Here is a 25,440-nt window from a genome sequence, read left to right as displayed (position 1 = left end):
TGAAGGGCTGCCTATGAGCCTTTACCAGCCAGACTGTTCATGAGCTACTTCTAACTCGCTCCAATTATCACAAGCCTCGAGCCCACTCTGACTTCCCTTAAACCACATTCCAGCCTATTCTTATCTTACCCCATGACAATGCCCCAAACTGTTGCAGGAGGGGGACCCCTTCCAGGGCCCGAAACTGGGCTCTTGTCTAACACTCAGAAATTATTTTCCAAGGAGAGACGTGCTGACAAAGCAAGAGATTTTATTGGAAAGGGTACCGGGTGGAGAGCAACAGGGTAAGGGAACCCAGGACAACAGCTCTGCCACATGGCTTGCCGTCTTGGGTTTTATGATGATGGGATTAGTTTCTGGGTTGTCTTTAGCCAATCCTTGTGACTCAGAGTCCTTCCTGGTGGTGCATGTCTTGTTCAGCCAAGATGGATGCCAGAGAGAAGGATTCTGGGAGGTGGTTGGAAATGTAGTGTCTCCTTTTGACCTTTCTGAACTCTTCTGGTTGGTAGAGGCTTATCAGTTCCATGTTCCTTACTAGGACCTCCTGTTGTAAAATAATTCATGCAAATGTTTACTATGGTGCCTGGCCAGGGTGTGTGGTTTCAATCAGTGTGCTTCCTGTGACAAAACCAGCACAAAGCAGATACAGAAGCCTGACCTTCAGCCCCTACCCTATATCAAAAAGGCTGCAACGTTAGGGTTCACAAGGGGCTCATGGCATATAGTTAAAATATGGCCCATTGTGGTGCCCTGACAAACAAGAGATGAAGTCACAGTGGCCACATTGCCCTGGTGGGCATCCTGTTTCCCCTAAAGGCAATATCCTGTTTCTCCCTGCTGGTGCCAGTTTCTCAAAACTATGTGACCACCTAACTGTGAGATCCCTTCAACTACATGACCAAAAGACCCCAGCTGCAGGCTAAAAATAAACTAAAGCCCCTTCCCTTCGAGGCATGATTACCCATCAAAAAGTATAAGATGGGTTGTCTGTAAAGGGAGGGCACTGGTTTTTCTCTAAAGCCAGTTTTCTTTTTCTTTCTTTCTTTCTTTCTTTCTTTCTTTCTTTCTTTCTTTCTTTCTTTCTTTCTTCCTATAATGAATCTTTTTCTGCCTGAATGCCTGGCTTACTTTCTTTTTCTCCACGGCCAACTTACCCAACACTTCAAAGCCGAGCAGAGTAATGGAATCAACCATAGTTCCTGAATTAACCAGCCCTGAAGCCCACCCCATCTCTGATTTCTGATTTAGTTAGTTAGTTAGTTAAGTCGCTCAGTCATGTCTGACTCTCTGCCACCCCATGAATCGCAGCACGCCAGGCCTCCTTGTCCATCACCAACTCCCGGAGTTCACTCAGACTCACGTCCATCAAGTCAGTGATGCCATCCAGCCATCTCGTCCTTGGTCGTCCCCTTCTTCTCCTGCTCCCAATCCCTCCCAGCATCAAAGTCTTTTCCAATAAGTCAACTCTTTGCATGAGGTGGCCAAAGTACTGGAGTTTCAGCTTTAGCATCATTCCTCCAAAGAAATCCCAGGGCTGATCTCCTTCAGAATGGACTGGTTGGATCTCCTTGCAGTCCAAGGAACTCTCAAGAGGCTTCTCCAACACCACAGTTCAAAAGCATCAATTCTTTGGTGCTCAGCCTTCTTCACAGTCCAACTCTCACATCCATACATGACTACTGGAAAAACCATAGCCTTGACTAGATGGACGTTAGTCGGCAAAGTAATGTCTCTGATTTTGAATATGCTATCTAGGTTGGCCATAACTTTTCTTCCAAGGATTATGCCAGCCAATATATTCCCTTATTACTTAAGCCATTGGAGTTTGGGGTATCTTTTACCTGCATTTGAAAACATTTGAACTAATGAAGAGTTCTTCATATCTCTTTAAAATAAATCCTGAGATTTATCAGAACACCTGTGTTTTCATGCTTCCTGCCAAAAAAGTGAATCGAGAATAAATAAATGAATTTCTCTTTTATCAGGTGACAGGGAGGACCTCTGCCTATATCTAAAGTTCCCACTTCAAGAAATGGAAATTCACTGCATCCCAAGAATGTGAAAAACCCCTGGAATGAATTATCCTGAAAATGACAAAAGGAGGGTCAGAGGAAATGGGATGGCCCCCAGGTGGCTTTTTTCTGTGCTTCCTTTCCCTTTTGAGGGAGAATCAGTGCTCATGTTTGAACACTTTCCAAGAGATCATGTTGGGGAACATCCATGTGTGAGTCAAGGTGGAGCGCGACCCTGTCTCCTCCTCTACTGCAAAATATTCTGGGTTCACCCTCCAGCTTTACTCCCCTAGGAAGTCAGCCAAGGTGGAATGCCATCTGGTTCACTGAGAAATGCTGCTCCTTGGGCGAGAGATGCTTTCTCATTGTGGGGAGGCCTGGGAACTGACCATCTGCATCCCTGGAGGGAGGCCATCCTCCGGCAGCCCTGCTCCCAGATACTTTCTTTAGTGAGTTTCCCTGGTCCAGTGCCTTCCCTGGAGGGAGGGGGAGACCACCCATCACAGAGGTTCAAGGTCTACTCCACCAGATATGAAGTCTCCGCCTTCCTCTGCTCAGCCTAGTCTCCTCTGAGGGCCTTGAGCAGTGGAGGGAGCCAGGGCCCACGGGAGGCCAAGACAGAAAGCTGGCTCCTTCCCAACCTTGATATTAGTGCCACTCCGTGTCAATTTACCCCCTGTGTCCCCATTCCTGTCCTGTCTTCTCCATCCCCACACCTCCCATTACAGCTCAGGCCCCAGTGGATGGCTGAGATGGAATTCTTTTCTTCTGAATGTGATGCCATGTTTCCAGGCTCACACTTACTTGGTCCAACTGCCACATTCCTGCAGTGTGATCTTCCTGAAATTCCTAACCTGCTTAAAAACCTTGTGGAGAAAAGCCTTGAACCCGCCCAAGACCCATCTCCCAGCCTGGTCCCTCAGCTGCTCCTCCAGTGATTCTCAATCTCCTGCCTGACCCAGCATTACCGGTTGGGGCACAGACTTCGATTACTGTGGGGCTGAATGGCTTGCCTGCTCACTCTGCCTGAAGTCAGTCCTGGAGGGAGGGGCCAGCAAGTTTCTAGAAGCCCCAGCCCCACCCTGGCCAAGGCGCCTCTGCCCCTGAGCCCTCACTCTCCTTCTGGTTGACATCCCACCATGAACAAATTTTTCTCACACCCATTTTTACTTTATTTTGTTCATTGGCCGCACTGGGTTTTCATTGCTGCTCAGGCTTTCTCTAGTCATGACCAACAAGGGCTACTCTGGCTTCCCTGTGTGGATGCTCACTTCTGGCTCACCCTCATTTTTATATGCCTTCCTCCCTCTACTGCACAGGTGCCTTTGGCCTTACTTCTCTCAGATCCCTGGTGCCCAGCAGAGACCCCAACACTCAGCACTCAGCTATGTGTGGGTGGAACGGGACAGGATGAAGTCAAGGAAGGGAGAGGCCAACTTGGATCAGACAGTGTGGGAAGACCACATTGAGGAGGAGGTCCTTGGTCTGAGAACTCCGAGTTGCTTGGTGTTTCAAGGGTTTGAGGAGCTCACACATAATACCCCTTGCACAAGATTGGAATTGTTTATGGGATAGCAATGTCGAGATCAACCGCACCTTTATCACCAGCAGGGACTTGGACAGTGAGCTTGGGCATCACAGAGAGTTCATCACTTACCCACCCAGTCACAGGCTGTGCGACTGTGGGTCTCCCCGATAGGGTATGAAGGGACAGGCAGCTATTCCATAGAAGAAGTTGGGAAGGGGTCACCCAGCCCCTCCCTCATCTGATTTCCTCTTTCCACTGATTTGGTGACCACCAATCAGACATCACCCCAGTGTCTGCCCACTTCTCTTTTCTACCACTGAAATGTGCAATGCCACCCTTTCTCCAAATTTCTGCAGGTATCACACACGATTTTGCTGACCTTGGGGTTCAAGATGTTCCACTACATCCCAGCTCAACCCATGATGGAAAATCTCCTCTAAGACGGGAGTAGGCAAACCACAGCCTGCAGAGCAAATCCAGGCCGAGGCTGGTTCTGTATAACCTGTGAGCTGAGGAGGGCTTTTACATTTTTTTAACGGGTAAATAAATAAAAAGAAGCAGAATGTTTCATCGCCACATAGGAAAAGTTCATGCAATTCAAATTTCTAAACTTGTAGAGAATGCAGCTTTGCAGGTCACTTCCTTCTTGCCCAGGGTGGCTTTCATGCTCAAGAGGATGGTTGAGTGTTGAAGGAGACCAGATGTCCGGGTAAGCCTGCATTCCTACACTCACCATCTGGCTCTTATCCAGCCTTGCTCTAAGGATTTCCGGTTCTTTAATTTCCCAGTGGCTGACTATCGGAGATCTTCCTCTCCACCCTGTCTCCAGGGCCTTCTTCCTTTCTCCCCCAGCCTCTTCACACCCCAGAGATGTCCCAGAACATCCTAGTCGTTCTCTCCTGTGGAGTGTATAATTTTTTTTTTTTTTTTTTGGTACAACCTGCAAGGAAGTCAGAGTATGTTTCATATAAAATAAGCAATTTCAACTGTAAAAAGTAGGTCCCCGGTAAGATGCTCGCTCACACAGCATGTCAGTCCACTCATTTTCCTTTATGCAAACTCCTCGATATTTCTTGATGGTGTGCATTTAGTTTATTATTTGCCTTCACCATTTTTAACACAACAGAAATGGGAATTTTTTCTCCTTTGCATTTTATTTACCTAAAAAGCAACTGAAGAAAAGGGATGGCGTGTCTGATGCAAGGAAGTGAAATTGAAAGTGAAATTATGTAAAAAGCAAATAAAGTTCCTGATCAACATAGATAGATATCAGTTTAGTTCAGTCACTCAGTCGTGTCCGACTCTGTGACCCCATGAACCGCAGCATGCCAGGCCTCCCTGTCCATCACCAACTCCCAGAGTCCACCCAAACCCATGTCCATTGAGTCGGTGATATACTGACTCTGAAAAAAATGGAAGCTGATGGCAGGTGATATCTGAAAGTGCTCAGCCTTGATGGATACTACACAAAATAATTACAATGGCAAGAAAAATCAAAAGGCATAGGACAAGAAGAACAAATATTTTGGTATGAGAAACGATCCAGGCTTTGAGTCGGAGGAGTGCCTTGAAGACACAGTTTCTCTCAGCCTCTTTCAAGTCTTGCTTTTGCTTTGCTACCTGCAGCCGTACCTTGTCCAGGTAGCGCCTCTGATCTTCCCCACAGGCGCCACCCCCCATCTGCCAGAGCATCTGTGCATCAAAGAAGAGATCGTTGGTGAGGAAGGCGCCCTGGTGCTCCCGCTCCAGCTCCTCGATCACGGCCATCAGCTGGGCCAGCTGCTCTCTCTGCTCATCCCCAGAGGCCCGATTGTTGAAGGCGCAGTACCTCCGCCCGACCTCCCGGACCAGGCTCCTCAGCCTGAGGTTATCTGTGTTTGCCACGTACTCATCCAAGGATCCGCCCGCCAAGTCCTCCTTGTGAGTGAAGAGGATGACCATGTATCTCTCGGCTCCTGCCCCAAAGACCTCCTTCACCCTGGTCACGGCCACCACGTCCTGCTCGGTGAAGCGCCCCAGCTGGGTCACCAGCAGCAGCACGTGGGGCCCTGGCACTGACAGCAGATAGCAGGACCCAATGTTCTGGTACACCTCTTGATCCTGGGCCCCGGCCTCAAAGATGGGGGGTGTGTCCACCACCAGGATGCTCCTCCCATTCCACCTGCCTGTTGCCCTCTGACACTTCCTGGTCACCGACTGGGCCCCCAGCTTGGACTCAAAGACGGGCTGGCAGAGGATGCTGTTCCCAGTGGCACTTCTCCCGCTGCCTGTTTTTCCTACCAGGATGATCCTCAACGAGGAGGAGGGTTCAAAGCCCTGATGTTCTGTAAAAGAAAAAAAAGAGAGAGAGAGAGAGAGAGAGAGAGAAAATTATCTTGTTTTACCATACTAGTGATTCTTTTTTTTTTTTTAATTTTAAATTTTTATTTACTCTTGAAGCAGATAACAAGCTGGCTGAAAACTCAATATTCAGAAAACTAAGATCATGGCACCAGTCCCAACATTTCATGGCAAATTGATGGGGAAACAATGGAAACAGTGAGAGAGTTTATTTTCTTGGGCTCCAAAAGCACTGCAGATGGTGACTTCAGACATGAAATTAAAAGATGTTTGCTCCTTGGAAGAAAAGTTATAACAAACCTAGACTGTGTATTAAAAAGCAGAGACATCACTATGCCAACAAAGATCTGTTTAGTCAAAACTATGGTTTTTTCCAGTAGTCCTGTATAGATGTGAGAGTTGGACCATAAAGAAGTTTGAGCACCAAAGAATTGATGTTTTTGAACTATTCTCTCCAACTGTGTTGGAGAAGACTTTTGAGAGTCCTTTGGACTGCAAGGAAATCAAACCAGTCAATCCTAAAAGAAATCAACTCTGAATATTCACTGGAGGGACTGATACTGAAGCTGAAACTCCAATACTTTGGCCACCCGAAACAAAGAAGAGCTGACTCAGTAGAAAAGACCCTGATGCTGGGAAAGACTGGAGGCAGGAGGAGAAGAGGACAACAAAGGATGAGATGGTTGGATGGCATCATGGACTCAGTGGACATGAGTCTGAGTAAAGTCCGGGAGATGGTGAAGGACAGGGAAGCTTGGTGTGCTGCAGTCCATGGGGTCTCAGAGGAGGACATGACTGAGCGACTGAGCAACAACAAGATGGTGAGCACTGTTGTTTCAGTTCCAGGTGTGCAGCAGAGTGAGTCAGTCATTCCTATGTGTGTATCTTTTCTTTTTCAAATTCTTTTCCTATTTAGATTATTTAGAATATTGAGCAGAGTTCTCTGTGCCATACAGTAGGTCTCTGTTGGTAAAGTTAGTGATTCATAAGATTTTTCTGTCACTGACTTTTCATGGTATCTCATGAAAGCTATGGACCTCTCTCTGCCAAACAGTGATATGAAAATCGTACAGGTGTTTGCCTACAACTTTGGGTGGCTCTTGACTGATAGGAAGCCCACATTGGGAGCCCAAGCTTGGACCCATAGCCAAGAGCCAGAATGGCTACACTATGAAGGATGCTCCAAGGACTTCTTCAGGACCAATGAAAATACAGGTTTTCAGAAAGAAAAGTGATCCTTTGCTTTTCCCATGATGTTACTTAGGCCAGTTTCATGCTAATCTCAGGTGAAATTACAAGGAGGTGAGGATAAATCATAAATGAGAAAATATTATCATCTGCTTTTCACCCACCAGTTCCCAGGCACACAGACTGCTCATCACAGTCATCTGAACCCTGGGAGTAAAGGAAGTCTCAGATGTTAGAGTCTCAATGACCTCCCACTGAGGACCAGCCGAATGTCCCTGGGTTTCTGCTCTTAGGGTAGGGATTTGAATATTGGGAAGGCTTGTGGTTAATGTCAGGGACAGAGTCTGACAGATGACCCTGGATGGGTGGCTGAAGAAGAGATGATAAGAATGTTAGAAATACATATTTTGGAAAGATCATTGCTGTCGCTGATAGAATTATAAGAAATTATAACAAAAGTGGTGTTGGCGAGGTCACTCTGTACCAAGAGCTAAGTCTTCTAGGGATGAAGAGAGTGAGAATGCAAGGATTTCTGGAGTTCTTATAAGCTCAAATGAATTAAATTCATTCTAGGCTCCTAAAATCTGTTATTTTACGCCTATACAGTCCATGGAATTCTCCAGGCCAGAAAAATGGAGTGGCTAGCTATTCCTTTCTCCAGTGGATCTTCCCAACCCAGGGATCGAACCAAGCTCTCCCTCATTGCAGGTGGATTCTTTACCAGATGAACCACCAGGGAAGCCCAAAGAACACGATAGCTACCTTTTTCTCCTGCAGTTTAAAATAATTGGGTTTCTCTTCTGTCTTAATATTTGAGGTCAGGGAGTGGAGGAGGGAAGACAGTGATTTTCGCCTGGTGCCCAGAAAGTTTGAGAATTTGGAGGGTTTCTTACCTTCAGCCATGGTTCCGTATCTGCTCCTCTGAAGTCCTTCCATTCGCTTCTGGAATAAAAGGAAGAAAGGAATAAAAGCAAGTGTCCTTATAGGAGCTGGTAAGGCCTGAGAACACCTCCAATTTAGACAGCCAAAATAATTATCCTTACATGAGTCATTTCCATTGCTAACTTTCTAACTTATACTTTGCTTTCAAATATCCATATATAACTTTAAGCAAGGCGGGTGATGCTAGGTTATGTTAACACAGTGAACTCTTGCTTTTTTCTCATTCTACAGGAAAGCAAGAAATGTTTGAATACACATCAGTTGATTATCTCCCTTCAAGCTGAAAAGGTGTGAAATATAGAAAGCCTTCCTCTAGGAATGAGAAGCCGGGCTTTTTATTATTTTATTATTATTATTATTAGAATCAGAGTAGGCAAACTTGCTAGACTAGAGAATAAAAGTTGCCTTACTGTAAATGAATAGTGCTTTGTTGAATTACCAGGCATTTCCAATCCCAGAAACTCTTTGTATCAGATGAATATTCCAGTGGCAAAGAGGAAAGTACAATGCACCTTCCAGTGGGAGTGTGGAATTGGGGTCCAGGGCTCCTTTGAGGATGGACATGAGAGGGAGAAGGGGAAGAGGCCCGAACATGGTCACCACCTCCTTCCCTCTGAGCAGCTGGGGGGAGAGAAACTGGTGCCCTGACTGAGGGACAGCAGCAACATTCGGGACAAATTCAGGATAAAGTCATTGCCTGCTCAGTTTTAAATCAAATGTCTTTAAATCAATAGCCACTTTTAAAAATCCCAGTCAATGTCACCAGAAATTGGCAAAACCGTGGAGATAAAGGTTTCATTCAGCTGAGGCATGCTATTGTGTCATTCTTCTTGGTGCTAGAAAAGATAAGCGTCCATTAGAAAAGGCAAGCCTGCAATGTGCAACTATAATTAAGATGAACTCTGAGCCTGTATTTTACTTCGTCAGTTTTAAAGATTATGCAGTCATGAAACAAACATTTTAAGGAGAGAAATACACAGAAGAAGGAAATGAATGCCCACCATTTGCAATGAACAAATCTCAGTATTTTGGCATTGTTATTGCTGCTATTCTGTTGGACTGAAAACATTAAAAGAACATTACACATACAGCTCCATGTCTTTATTTTTTGACTCCTCCACTTCCCAGTCTCATTCTCACTCTTCCTTTCAGGGGTAATCAGTATTCCGAGATGTTTATGTCCCTTTCTCAATCGTGTATTTACACTTGTACACACATCGGCCTATAGTTAAGATATAGTACTTTTTGGTATTTCAATCTTTTATGGAAGTGACATTATTTATGTAACATTTTATCCAATTCTTTCTTAACAAACATTTGGAGTTCCAAATACATCCTTGCTACTACCAAAAGTGCTGCAGAAGAGTCCTGCACACATCTTGTGCATATGACAATCTCTGGCATGGACAGCTTCCACCTGACTAGATGTTGCCAAGTCCCACTCCAGGACACTTCTGCTATCATGCTGGCAGCAGCCACATGTGAGCATCCCTTAAATCTTCACTTACACTTAGTAATACTAGATTTTTAATTTTTTGGTTACCCTTTGGAGCATACATTAAAATGTCTTATGTCTTAATTGGTTTAAACTTGCATTTTATTGATTAACATTGAATTCATAATGGTTTTCATAACTGATTTGCTTATTTAGCTTGATTCTGGTATTCCTACCTTTTCTACATTTTTCTATTCACTCCATCGGGTTGCACAGAAATGGTCCCCATTAGGGAAACCATCCCTTGTCACACTGTCAGAATATATTAAGACAACTTCTTTCCTTTCCTTTTTCTCCCACACCCCTTTCCCTTCCTTCAGCCCCAGAAAAGCATTTTCCTCACCACCTTTTCCCACATGCTGTCCTTGCCTCTGATAAATTATACTCCAGCTTTCGCTAAAACTGCAAATTCTCTGACATCATTTCTACCTCAGATGAGATTTTCTATATATTTGAATCAGCATATCAATGTGGTAAAGGTGATGAAGATAGTGGTGACAATGTTGATGAACTTTACCATCATAATAATCCTCTGTGCATTTATTTTAAATTTTAAAGTTTCTTTCATGTTCATTCTTTTAATTGTTCTTCAAAATTCCCCATGATGTGACCAAGATAGGCATTAAAATTTCTATTAAAATATTGGGAAACTGAACCTTAACTGCTCTGCCCATGATCACACAACTGCCATGGGGCTAAGAGTGAAAAATGGCACATTTTGCCTGCATATTCTCCTAGATTCATCAGGGCAGAAAAGTGATTATAAAGTCAACCAGTCTCTTGGAACATCACATACTATGTTGCCATCCCTGGTCAAGACAAAACTGAAGCCAGCAGGCTGGAAGCTTGCCCTAAAACCAACAAAGAGAAGTGCATTGCGAAATTTTGGGTGCATTTTTTGTTTTTTAATTCAAAATAAAATTGCAGGGGACAGAAGTTGCTCAGAATGGAAGGATTTCAGTTTTAAACAATCTGGTGTTTTTCTGTGGCTTGATGATCAGTGTGACCCAAATGGAGCTCTGTGGCTGCCACAACGCCATCAAATTTCCAGTTGGTGAGCAGAGGTGCAGCACCATTCTCCTGAACCATCTTCTGAGAGGGTCAGGCCGCCAGGGAGACACAGCCTGTGAAGAACGGATTTTTGGGGGTGGATATTAACAAATACCAAAGTGTCCAGAGACTAGTCAGAAAGAATATTGACGGCGATGCCAAAATGACAGGATATTAAAAGGACTGAATCAAGCCTAGGAAGAGATCTAGAAGCATTGTAAACCCTGAGCAATGTGTCAATCGCAGTGTAAACAAAAGTGGGGGAATGAAGAATGAAGGCGGATTTCTTCTCCACAAAGAAAATCCTAATCCTCCCCAAACAGGATCAGAAATCATGAGAGAGATGGTGTGTGAGCAGAGATTATACAGGTATCTGACAGGAACAGCAGGAGGATCGAAGCAAATGAACATCGTGTACCTTCTGATCTTTAAATTGGACGAACCTGATGTTATCTTGACAATACATTATTCTATCAAACCGTGGGAAAGCAGGCTCTCTCATGTATGCTGTTTTTGGAAAGGTAAAAATATTTTTCATTTTCCTCATTTATGAGTCTCTCCTTCCCGGTGTGCCCCTGTCCCTCTGTTTCCCAGCATCGCTGGTTTCACAGTTTAGCATCATAATTTCATAACACGGCGCTCATAGGGGGTTGACAGCAGACCAAGGGATGGTTCCTGTACACTCTGGGGTCTCTCTGCCATAGAATCGAGTTCTACATCATGTCGCAGGAAACGTGTGGTGTCTCTGGGGGAGAATGGGGTGGCTTTCAGAAGATCAAGGTCTTGGAACAATATCCACTTAAAGGTTTCATTGGGAACACGTGACTCATTGAGGGTACTCATCCTGTGGAAGGAATGGATTCCTGCACCCTGCCGTCTCTGGGAGGTGGTGCTGTTAGTGACTATTAGTGAAGCTCAATGAAACCCTGTGAAGCTTATGAAAATCAAACGAGCTAAGAAGTAAGCCACAACACGGAAAAGATCGCAGCCCTGTGGAAAGCGATGGGCTGTGAACGCGGAGTGAGCGGTTCCCAAACCCGCTTCAGTCGCACTGGAAACCCGCTGTTGTCCATAACGCTCTCCATCGGCACCGGGTTTCATTGACGGGGAAGCCCAGAGGCATGGAACCGGTGTGAGGTCGCACCACAAGTCAGTAGCCCTGACTCAACTGCTGGCTCCAGACGCCCTCCCCAGCCCCAGCTCCCCTCCTGCTTTCTTCTCGCCGCCCCCCCACCCCGCCCGCCCCCAGCCACCGCCGCCTCCCCAGAACCCCGGGATCCCCGCCAGGGTCCCCTTACCAGGCACGGCGCTGCGGGCTGGATGCGGGCAGGTCAGCGGGAGCGCGCGGCCGAAGGCTGCAGGGCACGACTGTAGAGGAAGGTGGGGCTGACGGAGGGCGCCCCTTGTCGCCTCCGGGCGGCGAGAAACTGCTGCGGCCGGCGAGAAACTGCTGCGGCCGAAACCGAGAGCACTGGGTTCTAGGCGTGCGCGCGCCAACCCCGGCCCCGAACCTCCACCCCCAACCCCCGCCGCACTCAGGGATGCTTCCTGTCGAAGACCCCGAGCGCCTCGCCCCCCTCTAATTTCCTCTTTGAGACGTGAGAGAAGAAAAGAAGTGATGTTTGGATTGTGAGAGAGAAAAATATGGACACCCCCCCCCCCAAGTCCCCGTCCCTCACCCCCTCGTTGCTAAAGCCCACTGGTTGCCTCTGTGGGAGTGTTGGGTTTTCGCGGAGAACTTTTTTACCTTCTGTGCAAAGTTGGAGCAAGGTGCAGAACAGGATAGAATGGAACCCTCTTCCTTTCCAGAAACTCCACAGAACTGGGAGGCAGAGAGCCACTGTCCTTGTCTTTTGTTTTTTGGGTTAGAGTCTAAGTCTGTTCTTAGAGAGAGAGTGTGTATGTAATTTTTGAGGAGTGGTAGGCAGTTCTTTTTGACTATGTGGATCACAACAAACTCTGGAAAATTTTTCAAGAGATGAGAATACCAGGCTAACTTGTCTCCTGAAAACTGATGTTTTTGAACTGTGGTGCTGGTATGTGGGTCAAGAAGCAACAGTTAAAACTGGACATGAAACAACTGACTGGTTCAAAATCAGGAAAGGAGTACATCAAGGCTGCATATTGTCACCCTGCTTATTTAACTTATACGCAGAATGTGCTGCACTTTGCTTAGTTGCTCTGTCCTGTCTGACTCTTTGCAACCCCATGGACTGAAGCCCACCAGGCCCTTCTGCCCATGGGGATTTCCAGGCAGGAATACTGGAGTGGGTTGTCAAGCCCTCCTCCAGGGGATTGTCCCAACCCAGGGACTGAGCCCAGTTCTCCCTCATTGCAGGTGGATTCTTTACCATCTGAACCACCAGGGAAGCCCAAGGATACTGGCATGGGCAACCTATCCCTTCTCCAGGGGAACTTCCTCAGCCAGGAATTGAACTGGTGTCTCCTGGGTTGCCATGGTAAAGAGTCTGCCTGCAATGTGGGAGACCTGAGTTCAATCCCTGGGTTGGAAAGATCCCCAGAAGAAAGGAATGGCCATCCACTCCAGTATTCTTGCCTGGAAAATCCCATGGATAGAGGAGCCTGGCAGACTACAGTCCACAGCATCAAAAAAAGTCAGACATGACTGAGCAACTTCACTTTCACTTTCTCCTGCATTGCTGGCAGATTCTTTACTAGCTGTGCTACCTGGGAAGTTCTATAAGCAGAATGCTGCTGCTGCTGCTGCTGCTGCTAAGTCACTTCAGTCGTGTCCGACTCTGTGGGACCCCAGAGACGGCAGCCCACCAGGCTCCCCCGTCCCTGGGATTCTCCAGGCAAGAACACTGGAGTGGGTTGCCATTTCCTTCTCCAATGCATGAAAGTGAAAAGTGAAAGTGAAGACGCTCAGTCGTATCTGACTCTTAGCGACCCCATGGACTGCAGTCTACCAGACTCCTCCATCCATGGGATTTTCCAGGCAAGAGTACTGGAGTGGGTTGCCATTGCCTTCTCCAATAAGCAGAATACATCATGTGAAATGCTGGGTTGGATGAATCACAAGCTGGAATCAAGATTGCCAAGAGGAATATCAACAGCCTTAGATATGCAGATGATACCACTCTAATGGCACAAAGCCAAGAGGAACTAAAGAGCCTCTTGATGAGGATGAAAGAGGAGAGTCAAAAGTCTGGCCTAAAACTCAGCATTCAAAAAACTAAGATCATGGCATCTGGTCCCATCACTTCATGGCAAATATAATGGGAAAAAGTAGAAGCAGTGATAGATATTATTTTGGGGGGCACAAAATATCACTTCAGCCACAAAATTAAAGGATGCTTCCTCCTTGGAAGGAAAGCCATGACAAACCCAGACAGCATATTAAAAAGCAGAGACATCACTTTGTCATTAAAGGTTCATATAGTCAAAGCCATGGTTTTTCCAGTAGTCATGTATGGATGTGAGAGTTTGACTGTAAAGAAGGCTGAGCACTAAAGAACTGATGCTTTTAAATTGTGGTGCTGCAGAAGACTCTTGAGAGTCCCTTGGACACCAAGGAGATCAAACCAGTTAATCCTAAAGGAAATCAACCCTGAATATTCGTTGGAAGGACTGATGCTAAAGCTGAAGCTCCTATACTTTGGCCATTTGATGTTAAGAGTTCAGTCACTGGAAAATACTCTGATGCTGGGAGGGATTGGGGGCAGGAGGAGAAGGGGACAACAGAGGATGAGATGATTGGATGGCATCACCAACTCAATGGGCATGAGTTTGAGCAAGCTCCGGGAGTTGGTGATGGACAGGGAGGCCTGCCATGCTGCAGTTCATGGGGTCACAAAGAATTGACACGACTGAGCAACTGAACTGAATTGAACTGAAACTTAATGGGGATAAAGAGTGGAAGGAAACACAAAATAAGAATTGGGCCAAGAATGAGGTTGAATATAACATATTCCCACATAGGTCAGTTGGTAAAGAATCCACCCTCAATGCAGGAGACCCCTGGTTGGATTCCTGGGTTGAGAAGATACACTGGAGAAGAGATAGGCTACCCACTCGAGTGGGTACCACATGGACTATACTGGGGCTTCTCTTGTGGCTCAGCTGGTAAAGAATCTGCCTGCAATGTGCAAGACCTGGGTTCGATCTGTTAGGTAGTTGGAATAGGAAAAAGGAGTCCAGAATGGTGGTGGCTAAAAGACCAGGAAGGGAAAAGCCTGAGAAAAAAAGAACAAAGGAAGGTCTGAGGACTGGAGTGAGAACCTCAGGTAGAACAAACAGCACTCCTGGCTAGCCCAGTTTACATAGCAGGCCCAGGGGAGGGAAAAAACAAAAAAGAGGAGCCAAAGGGCGGTGGGGGGTGGGGGGGGATTGTCTCTCCCTTCCTCTCTCTCTCTCTCTTGCTCTCTCTCTCGCACTCTCTCCTCTTTATTGTTTTTTGGGTTGGCATGCCCTCATGAGGATGTATTTTCCTTTATTTTCTAAATAAAACTGAGCTGTAACACGGAGCTGTGACACTGATCTGTCCGAGAACTGTAACACAGACTCTCTGAGAGCTGAGACGCGGTCTGTTAAAGGACTTTAACATCTAGTGCTTCAAATTTTTGTTGTGATGAGACAGAACCGAGGAAATTACACACTCCCGACAGATCCCTGGGTTGGAAAGATCCCCTGGAGAAGGGAAAAGTTACCCATTCTAGTACTTTGGCCTGGAGGATCTCATGGACTAGTCCATGGGATCACAAAGCACAGGACACAACTGAGCGACTTTCACTTTCATAAGATATAAAAATACAACAAAACACTACATTATTTTGGAAGATAACTACTTTAAAAGAAAAAGTAAAAGGCAAATTTAGAAAAAAAAATCAAAATATTTGTTGCTGAAATAAGCAAGCACAAATCCAGTTCCATAAGAAAAGGTATATCACTATCAGATGAAGGCTCCAGGGCAGGAAAAAAAAAGTCTTGGGTCATAGTCTAGCTCTGGCTTCCCTAAGGACTTATAAGAATTCCTCTTCTAGGGAATTCAGTCCACATGGTATTCTCTGAAGGAGTAGTAGCATCTGTCCAGCCAGGCTGATGAACACTGAATATTTTGCATAATTATTGAATATTGTACAACACTGAATATGGTACAAGACTAGGTAAGAGGGCATGCATTGTTTGAAATCCCCTCGAAAACCTCATCATGGCCAAAAACAACTCTCAGAAGTAAGCCAAAGATGAACCTCTCTGTGTAAAATGACAGCTGATCCAGGCAATAGGGCATGAAAATAGGAAAGAAGCTTATCAACACAAGAACAAGGAATTTTTATGCGTGAAGAGATAAAAGGTGAGAAGAGATCTATGTAAATGATATGAATATACATTCACTTAGAGCATTTTTGAGAAGCTATAGTGTTTTGATCCTGTGTCTGGTTAAGGAAGCTCTTTTTATATGACAGTAAGGAATGATAATTTCAGGTTCTGATTTGCCACTTTTTGCCTTTAGAAAATCACTTGATTCTCAGTAGATTACTTTCCTCTGCAAATAAATGGTTATTAATGATAATTATCCTTCATACTTCATGAGGTAGTTTTCATCATAAAATATTAAGCATTAAATTTTTATAGTATTCTCTCTACAATTATGTTTTCTATTTTATGATCAATCCTGCATTATTTTGCTTTATTATCTATTTTGTATTCAGTTCAGTTGCTCAGTCGTGTCTGATTCTTTGCCACCCCATGAATCGCAGCACACCAGGCCTCCCTGTTCATCACCATCTCCCGGAGTTCACTCAGACCCACGTCCATTGAGTCAGTGATGCCATCCAGCCATCTCATCCTCGGTCGTCCCCTTCTCCTCCTGCCCCCAGTCCCTCCCAGCATCAGAGACTTTTCCAATGAGTCAACTCTTCACATGAGGTGGCCAAAGTACTGGAGTTTCAGCTTTAGCATCATTCCTTCCAAAGAAATCCCAGGGTTGATCTCCTTCAGAATGGACTGGTTGGATCTCCTTGCAGTCCAAGAGACTCTCAAGAGTCTTCTCCAATACCACAGTTCAAAAGCATCAATTCTTCGGCACTCAGCCTTCTTCACAGTCCAACTCTCACATACATACATGACCACTGGAAAAACCATAGCCTTGACTAGACGGACCTTAGTTGGCAAAGTAATGTCTCTGCTTTTGAATATACTATCTAGGTTGGTCATAACTTTTCTTCCAAGGAGTAAGCGTCTTTTAATTTCATGGCTGCAGTCACCATCTGCAGTTATTTTGGAGCCCAAAAAAATAAAGTCTGACACTGTTTCTACTGTTTTGCATCTATTTCCCATGAAGTGATGGGACCGGATGCCATGATCTTCGTTTTCTGAATGTTGAGCTTTAAACCAACTTTTTCGCTCTCCTCTTTTACATGTGTATTATTAAATTATATATATATATTTAAATGCTTTTTGGCTATGCTGTGTAGCATGTGAGATCTTAGTTCCAAGACTAGGGATTGAACCCATGCCCCCTGCAGGGGAAACAGGGAGTCTTAACCTCTGAGATGCCAGGGAAGTTCTTAAATTATTACACTTAAAAAACTAAAAATTGTGTCTTCCATTTACTTATGAGTCTGTGCCGTGCTTAGTCGTTCAGTCTTGTCTGACTCTGCAACTCCATGGACTGTATCCTGCCAGGTTCCTCTGTCCATGAGGATTCTCCAGGCAAGAATATGGAGTGGGTTTCTGAGCCCTGCTCCAGGGGATCTTCCCAACCCAAGGGTCGAACCCAGGTCTCCTGCATTTCAGGCAGATTCTTTACTGTCTGAGCCACCAGTGATGTCCCGCTTATGAGTCTATATAGTTTTAAATCTAAGAATTAGAAACTAGAAATATTTTAAAGAATAAGTATAACTTTGTACTTTGTAAATATATTTGATGACTAATCATACGGACCTTTTATTACTACTAGCACCCAACTCTGTGGAATAGAATAATGTGGAATGGTTATTATTAAAAATACTAAATGTGGAGTATTCACGAGTGTGAAATTTATGTATTTATGAGTATGAAATTTATTTATGAGGATTATTATGATGATGTTTCTGCTATACTTTTCATTTGTGTCATATTCTTATGGAATTTAACCTACAAAGTGCTTTCTCTTGCATTAATTCATCATACATATTAAGATTAATTTTAATATATACATCTCAAGAAAAGATGAAGCCCCTTGGCCACAAAGTCTCTGAGCAAATTCATAGGGATGAGTTTTGGTACACAAGCCCTCCGCACATCTCCTGCTCTTTCTGTTGCACCCCACAATGGTCCCACTGATACTTCAAGCAGGGCATTTTACCCACAATGTCAAGCCTTCTTCTGATCCTATATATTTCTAGATGCTACAGTTTGCATGAGAATTTGATAACACTAACACTCATATTTGGTGCTTCCCTGATAGCTTAGATGGTAAAGAATCTGCCTGCAATGCAGGATACTCGAGTTCAATCCCTGGGTCAGGAAGATCCCCTGGAGAAGGGACTACAACCCACTCCAGTATTCTCACCAGGAGAATTCCATGGACAGAGGAGGCTGGCAGGCTACAGTCCATCAGGTCGCAAAGAGTCGCACACAACTGAGCAACTAACACTCATATTTGTCTTAAAAAATCGTATTAACATTTACAAACAAGACAAATAATAAGTAATGATAGAAATTGGAGGGTATAGATGTACATTCGGATGTGAGAAAACGAAAAACTGAAAGAACAGCAGGTTAAATTCAGTCCTGTGGTAAGCAGTTTTGGCCCACAGTCCATGCTCGTTCACACGTGGCCCTGGATGGGAAAGTTGCAAACTTGGCGGTCCCCGCTACCTCAGCCCTTTCCTGGGTGCCTCAGGCTGTAGACGGATTTTCTCTCTGGCTGAGAGTCCCTGCATGGGCCCAGCAGGCAGCTAAAGAAGGAATTGATAATAATTTTTTTTTTTCCAACTCAACTTCACTGAGTCTAAGTCACTGCCCTCAGGCCCCCCAACTGCAGGTAGCCTTAAAGCCAGAGTCCATCCCGAGTACCCAGAACTTTACTCTGAGGTGGCATTGAAGCGCATGTGCATACGCTCCTGCTCCACGGAACTGGGATGGCCCTAGGGTGCCTGAGCACAACTTCACTTTCCCCCTGCCCTCCATTATCCCTCTGGCCTGCTCCAGGTCCCCTGCACATCAGCCTCCCCCTTAGCACACTTGAGCCTTGATAGTCTTGGGCTATCTGTGTCCTCCCACATCCACACCTCCTAACTAGGGCGTGGCTGACAGAAAGGCTTCCCTTTGAAATGTTGTTTCAGAAATAAGGAAATGATAACGAGATAACAATTGTTTACACAATGTAACGATGGGGTTCAAGGACTTAGGTGGGTTGAAACTGTGTTATTTTCAGTATAGTCACATTTAACTTCTTGGTTCTAAGTCATTGCACTGGTAAATAAACTGATGTATGTGTGTGTGCTCAGTCCTGTCCAACTCTTTGCAACCCCATGGACTGTAGCCCACCAGGCTCCTCTGTGCATGGCAACAATACTGGAGTGGGTTGCCATTCTCTGCTCCAGGGTATCTTCCTGACCCAGGGATCAATTACCCAGCTCGTGAATCTCCTGCATTGCTAGGTGGATTCTTTTTGTGGCTCAGCTGGTAAAGAATCTGCCTGCTATGTGGGAGATCTGGGTTTCGATCCCTAGGTTGGGAAGTTCCCCTGGAGAAGGGAAAGGCTGCCCACTCCAAAACTTCTGGCCTGGAGAATTCCATGGACTGTATAGTCCCTGGGGTTGGAAAGAGTTGGACAGGACTGAGCGATTTTCAGTGTCACCTGGAATTAAACATTAGCATGTTTGACTGTGACTTCTCTTTCCTTGATGATAATAAAAATCTGCAAGAACACTGAAGGGAGAAAACTACCTATAGGAACTAGAAAATACCAAGAAGAGTCTGTATAGGCTATGGTCTGAATGTTTGTGTCTGCCCCCTCCCCCCCCCCCCCAACATTCACAGGTTGAAAACCTAGTCTGGAGAGGAGGGTGTTAGGAGGTGGTGTCATTGGCAGGGTCTTAGGTCAGAAGGGTATATTCCTCATCATTGGAATTGTCCCTTGTTCTAATTGAGTGTGAGATCACAGTCAGAAGTTGGCCTTCTGCAGTCTCAGAGAGGACTCTCCTCCAAACCCAACCATGATCTTGGACTTCCAGCCTCCAGAATTGTGAGGAATAAATGTCTTGTTTTTAAGCCACCCAGATTCTCTCTCTTTCTGTTTAAAATAGCAGTCCAAAGAGAGAAAGGCAGTGTCTAAACAAACAAACCAGCAAACAGACACACACAAGCTCAAAATAAAAAGAGTGGGTTTTCCCTTGGCTAGGAATCCATTTTCTACTGAAAACTGCCAGTCATTTTACCATTTCTCACAGATGACCAGTACATCAAGATAACACATTTTAAGGATGTTTTCAAGTGGTACAACTTTATTTTAAAACTATGTGCTGGAGTAAACATGACATTTCTGAAAACTGATTCCTTTGAAATCTCCCTTCAGATCCAAGCGTCCAGGTCCTTTCTTGCCAACTGACCTGCAAGACTGAAGGTCACACAGTCACCGCCTCCGGCAGGTGCCTGCAGAGAAGGCACAGCAGCAACAGAGGGCCCAGCAGGGCGGCCAGGCCCAGCTTACACAGGGTCCCCGGAGCCGCCTTGGGTAACCGGCCAGTGGCCAAAGCTCCCGCTACCTCAGCGCGCGGGCGGCTAGTCGCTCCACCACCCTGCGCAGCCTCTCCTCGAGGCTCAGCCCGCCCAGGGTCTGCGCCAGGCGGTACACGTCGTTGGTGTAGGGGGGGCCGCCCTGGTCCCTCACCAGCTCCACCACCAGCCCCATCAGCTCCCCGACCTGCGCCTCCCGCTCCCCGTCGGCCGCTCGGTTGTCGAAGGCGCAGCAGCGGCCCCCGCACTCGGCCACCAGCTCCCGGAGCGCGCGGTTGTCGGTGTCGCGCACGTACTGCTGCAGCGAGCCCCCCTCCAGGTCCTCCCTGCGGGTGAAGACCACGACGGCGCGCGCCGCGATGCCCGCCCCGAAGAGCGCCTTCACCCCGCGCCAGGCCCGCAGGTCCTGGGCGGTGAAGCGGCCGAGCTGGGTCACCAGGAGCACGGCGTGGGGCCCCGGGGCCGACAGCAGGTAGCAGCGGCCTCTCTCCTCGAAGCCCGGGTCTGCCTGGGCGACCTCGGGGCTGAAGAGGTCGGGGGTGTCGAGGACTTCCACGTCCCACGAGGCCCAGCGGCAGCTCCCCGTGGCGCAGGCGCTGGTCACCGCCGTGGCCGCGAGCCTGGAGAGGAAGTGCTTCCGCTGGAGGATCCTGTTGCCCGTGGCGCTCTTCCCGGTCCCCGACCTCCCGGCCAGGAGGAGGCGCAGCCTGCGCTCCTGCAGGGCGGACCTGAACTCCTGGAAACCTCTGGACACGAGTGGTCTGTAAGCTTCGGAACCTGAGAGCAACATGTCCCGATTTCGGGTCTCTTGGACGCCTTGCGAGCAAAGGAGAACAGAGCGCTTCCATGGTTGTGTTTGGGGCCAAACCATTACTGGATTCCCTTGTGGCTCAGCTGGTAAAGAATCTACCTGCAGTGTGGGAGACATGGGTTCTATCCCTGGGTTGGAAAGATCCCCTGGAAAAGGGAAAGGCTGCCCACTCCAAAAATTCTGGCCTGGAGAATTCCATAGAGTGCGTCGTCCATGGGGTCGCAGAGTCTGATATGACTGAGCAACTTTCACTTTAACTTTATTGAGTGACCTGGTGTGAGATTTGGGCACTCCAAGGTGGTCACTACCCGTCTATTTCTCCCGTCTTTGCCTTCACACGTGCACGGTGCTCCAGCAGCTGCTGAACGTTTCTCTAGAAGATGCCCCTTTGTAATACAGGCCATTCAGTTCAGTTCAGTCACTCAGTCGTGTCCGACTCTTTGCGATCCCATAAATCGCAGCACACCAGGCCTCCCAGTTCATCCCCAACTCCCAGAGTTCACTCAAACTCAGGTCCATCGAGTCGGTGATGCCATCTAGCCATCTCATCCTCTGTCGTCCCCTCTCCTCCTGCCCCCAATCCCTCCCAGAGTCAGAGTCTTCTCCAATGAGTCAACTCTTCACATGAGGTGGCCAAGTTTGGAGTTTCAGCTTTAGCGTCAGTCCTTCCAAAGAACACCCAAGACAGATCTCCTTTAGGATGGACTGGTTGGATCTCCTTGCAATCCAAGGGACTCTCAAGAGTCTTCTCCAACACCACAGTTCAAAACCATCAATTCTTCAGCACTTAGCTTTCTTCACAGTCGAACTCTCACATCCATATATGACTACTGGATAAACCATAGCCTTGACTAGATGAAACCATAGACTTGACTATTACTTTGTTGGCAAAGTAATATCTCTGCTTTTGAATACACTATCTAGGTTGGTCATAACTTTTCTTCCAAGGAGTAAGCGTCTTTTAATTTCATGGCTGCAATCACCATCCGCAGTGATTTTGGAGCCCAAAAAAATAAAGTCTGACACTGTTTCCCCATCTATTCCCCATGAAGTGATGGGGCCGGATGCCATGATCTTCATTTTCTGAACATTGAACTTTAAACCAGCTTTTTCACTCTCCTCTTTCACTTTCAACAAGAGGCTTTTTAGTTCCTCTTCACTTTCTGCCATAAGGGTGGTGTCATCTGCATGCCTGAGGTTATTGATATTTCTCCCAACAATCTTGATTTCAGCTTGTGCTTCCTCCATCCCAGAATTTCTCATGATGTACTCTGCATAGAAGTAAAATAAGCAGGGTAACAATATACAGCCTTGACGAACTCCTTTTCCTATTTCGAACCTGTCTGTTGGTCCATGTCCACTTCTAGCTGTTGCTTCCTGACCTGCATATAGGTTTCTCAGGAGGCAGGTCAGGTGGTCTGGTATTCCCATCTCTTTCAGAATTTTCCACAGTTTCTTGTGATCCACACAGTCAAAGGCTTTGGCATAGTCAATAAAGCACAAATAGATGTTTTTCTGGAACTCTCTTGCTTTTTCGATGATTCAGCGGATGTTGGCAATTTGATCTCTGGTTCCACTGCCTTTTCTAAAACCAGCTTAAATATCTGGAAGTTCATGGTTCACATATTGTTGAAGCCTGGCTAGGAAAATTTTAAGCACTACTTTACTATCGTGTGAGATAAGTTCAATTATGCAGTAGTTTGAGCATTCTTTGGCATTGCCTTTCTTTGGAATTAGAATGAAAACTGACCTTTTCCAGTCCTGTGGCCACTGCTGAGTTTTCCAAATTGGCTGGCATATTGAGTGCAGCACTTTCACACCATCATCATCCAGGATTTTAAATAGGTCACCTGGAATTCCATCACCTCCACTAGCTTTGTTCATAGTGATGCTTTCTAAGGCCCACTTGACTTCACATTCCAGGATCACTCTAGGTGAGTGATCACACCATCATGATTATCTTGGTCCTAAAGATTTTTTAGTACAGTTCTTCCATGTATTCTTGCACCTCTTCTTAATATCTTCTGCTTCTGTTAGGTCCATACCACTTCTGTCCTTTATTGAGCCTATCTTTGCAAGAAATGTTTCCTTGGTGTCTCTAATTTTCTTGAAGAGATCTCTAGTCTTTCCCATTCCATTGTTTTCCTCTATTTCTTTGCATTGATCACTGAGGAAACCTTTCTTATCTCTCCTTGCTATTCTTTGGAACTCTGCATTCAGATGCCTATATCTTTCCTTTTCTCCTTTGCTTTTCACTTCTCTTCTTTTCGCAGCTATTTGTAAGGACTCCTCAGACAGCCATTTTGCTTTTTTGCATTTCTTTTCCATAGGGATGATCTTGATCCCTGTCTCCTGTACAGTGTCACAAACCTCATTCCATAGTTCATCAGGCACTCTGTCTATCAGATCTAGGCCCTTAAATCTATTTCTCACTTCCACTGTATAATCATAAGGGATTTGATTTAGGTCATACCTGAATGGTCCAGCGGTTTTCCCTACTTTCTTCAATTTAAGTCTGAATTTGGCAATAAGGAGTTCATGATCTGAGCCACAGTCAGCTCCTGGTCTTATTTTTGCCGACTGTATAGAGCTTCTCCATCTTTGGCCGCAAAGAATATAATCAATCTGATTTTGGTGTTGACCATCTGATGATGTCCATGTGTAGAGTCTTCTCTTGTGTTGTTGGAAGAGGGTGTTTGCTAGGACCAGTGCGTTCTCTTGGCAAAACTCTATTAGCCTTTGCCCTGGTTCATTCTGCATTCCAAGGCCAAATTTGCCTGTTACTCCAGGTGTTCCTTGACTTCCTACTTTAGCATTCCAGTCCCCTATGATGAAAAGGACTTATTTTTTCGGTGTTAGTACCAAAAGGTCTTGTAAGTCTTCATAGAGCCAATCAACTTCAGCTTCTTCAGCATTACTGGTTGGGGCATAGGCTTGGATTACTGTGTTATTGAATGGTTTGCCTTGGAAACAAACAGAGATCATTCTGTCGTCTTTGAGATTGCATCCAAGCACTGCATTTTAGACTCTTTTGTTGACCATGATGGCTACTCCATTTCTTCTAAGGGATTCCTGCCCACAGTAGTAGATATAATGGTCATCTGAGTTAAATTCACCCATTCCAGTCCATTTTAGTTCACTGATTCCCAGAATGTCAATGTTCACTCTTGCCATCTCCTGTTTGACCACTTCCAGTTTACCTTGATTCATGGACCTGACAGTCCAGGCTCCTATGCAATATTGCTCTTTACAGCATCGGACCTTCCTTCTATCACCAGTCCCATTCACAGCTGGGTATTGATTTTGCTTTGGCTCCATCCCTTCATTCTTTCTGGAGTTATTTCTCCACTGATCTCCAGTAGCATATTGGGCACCTACCAACCTGGGGAGTTCCTCTTTCAGTATCCTATCATTTTGCCTTTTCATACTGTTCATGGGGTTCTCAAGGCAAGAATACTGAGTGGTTTGCCATTCCCTTCTCCAGTGGACCACATTCAGTCAGACCTCTCCACCATGACCCACCCATCTTGGTGGCCCCACATGGCATGGCTTGGTTTCATTGAGTTAGACAAGGCTGTGGTCTGTGTGATTAGATTGACTAGTTTTCTGTGATTCTGGTTTCAGTGTGTCTGCCCTCTGATGCCCTCTCAGAACATGTACCATCTTAGTTGGGTTTCTCTTACCTTGGATGCCAGGTATCTCTTCACAGCTGCTCCAGTAAAGCACAGCCACTGCTCCTTACTTTGGACGAGGGGTATCTCTTCACCACCACCCCTCCTGACCTTGAAAGTGGAGTAGCACCTCTTGACCCTCCTGCACCCACACAGCCACCACTCCATGGACGTGGAGTTGCTCCTCTTGGCCGCTGCCCCTGACCTTGGGCATGGGGAAAATTCTGAAAGAGATGGGAATACCAGACCACCTGACCTGCCTCCTGAGAAACCTATATGCAGGGCAGGAAGCAACAGCTAGAACTGGACATGGAACAACAGACTGGTTCGAAATAGGAAAAGGAGTTCGTCAAGGCTGTATATTGTCACCCTCCTTATTTAACTTATATGAAGAGTACATCATGAGAAATGCTGGGCTGGAAGAAGCACAAGCTGGAATCAAGATTGCTTGACTCCTGCTGTCTGCAAGGCCGTTCTACCCCAGCTTCTGGTCCCTTCGGCCACCTTTTCTCTAAGTCCTTAAGAACTGCTCCCCAACCTCCTGGCCTCACTTCCTCCCACACTGCTGGCCCTCACCTGCCCCTGGCCCTGCCAGCAGGATCATCCTCCTGGCCGGGCTCCAGGGCCTCCCGCTCAGCCAGGGAGCAGATGCCAAGACACCACCTCCCCTGACATCAGCGATTATGCTGAGGGCCATTAGGCTCTCAGCATGGCTA

General features: G+C 46.2%; 1 protein-coding gene and 1 pseudogene across 2 annotated transcripts in view; both read right to left on the bottom strand.

The window, feature by feature from the left end:
• Positions 1-4,609: 4,609 nt before the first annotated feature.
• The window catches only part of LOC138439611 (GTPase IMAP family member 5-like), a 90,663-nt gene continuing 69,832 nt past the window's right edge, over positions 4,610-25,440 (bottom strand). Inside the window, exons 2-4 of one of the 2 annotated variants that reach the window (XM_069588677.1) lie at positions 11,854-12,005; positions 7,962-8,010; positions 4,610-5,864 (exon numbers count right to left, since the gene is read on the bottom strand). In XM_069588677.1, the coding sequence (XP_069444778.1) occupies positions 4,987-5,864; positions 7,962-8,004 (921 nt within the window). In that variant the 5' untranslated portion in view covers positions 8,005-8,010; positions 11,854-12,005 and the 3' untranslated portion in view covers positions 4,610-4,986. The remainder of the gene's footprint in view (positions 5,865-7,961; positions 8,011-11,853; positions 12,006-25,440) is intronic. The other variant, XM_069588676.1, reaches the window with a different exon arrangement.
• Positions 19,982-21,065, bottom strand: LOC138439612 (GTPase IMAP family member 1 pseudogene; annotated as a pseudogene).

This window comes from Ovis canadensis, chromosome 4 (genome assembly GCF_042477335.2).
Source record: "Ovis canadensis isolate MfBH-ARS-UI-01 breed Bighorn chromosome 4, ARS-UI_OviCan_v2, whole genome shotgun sequence".
Taxonomy (NCBI): Eukaryota; Metazoa; Chordata; class Mammalia; order Artiodactyla; family Bovidae; genus Ovis; species Ovis canadensis.
This window is presented reverse-complemented; position numbering and strand designations above follow the sequence as displayed.